Below are 504 nucleotides of genomic sequence, written 5' to 3'. Positions count from 1 at the left end.
GGGGCCACGCGGGCCCCAAGGGGCAGAAGGGCTCCATGGGCGCCCCGGGCGACCGGTGCAAGAACCACTACGCGGCCTTCTCCGTGGGCAGGAAGAAGCCGCTGCACAGCAACGACTACTACCAGACGGTCATCTTCGACACGGAGTTCGTGAACCTGTACGGCCACTTCAACATGTTCACGGGCAAGTTCTACTGCTACGTGCCCGGCGTCTACTTCTTCAGCCTCAACGTGCACACGTGGAACCAGAAGGAGACGTACCTGCACGTCATGCGCAACGCGGAGGAGGTGGTCATCCTGTACGCGCAGGTCAGCGACCGCAGCATCATGCAGAGCCAGAGCCTGATGCTGGCGCTGCGCGAGCAGGACGAGGTGTGGGTGCGGCTCTTCAAGGGCGAGCGCGAGAACGCCGTCTTCAGCGACGAGTTCGACACCTACATCACCTTCAGCGGCTACCTGGTCAAGCCCGAGGCCGAGCCCTAGCGCCGGGCCCCGCTGCGCTGCC

General features: G+C 64.5%; 1 protein-coding gene across 7 annotated transcripts in view; it reads left to right on the top strand.

Moving 5' to 3' along the window:
- The window catches only part of C1QTNF1 (C1q and tumor necrosis factor related protein 1), a 26585-nt gene that overhangs the window by 16173 nt on the left and 9908 nt on the right, over positions 1–504 (top strand). For all 7 annotated transcript variants that reach the window (XM_014531842.1, XM_014531843.1, XM_014531844.1 and 4 more), the window contains one exon: positions 1–504. This exon is cut by the window's left edge and continues 84 nt beyond it. In XM_014531842.1, the coding sequence (XP_014387328.1) occupies positions 1–482 (482 nt within the window). In that variant the 3' untranslated portion in view covers positions 483–504.

This window comes from Myotis brandtii, unplaced genomic scaffold (genome assembly GCF_000412655.1).
Source record: "Myotis brandtii unplaced genomic scaffold, ASM41265v1 scaffold825, whole genome shotgun sequence".
NCBI lineage: Eukaryota > Metazoa > Chordata > Mammalia > Chiroptera > Vespertilionidae > Myotis > Myotis brandtii.
Note: the sequence above shows the minus strand (reverse complement) of the source record. Positions and strands in the feature narration are given on the sequence as shown.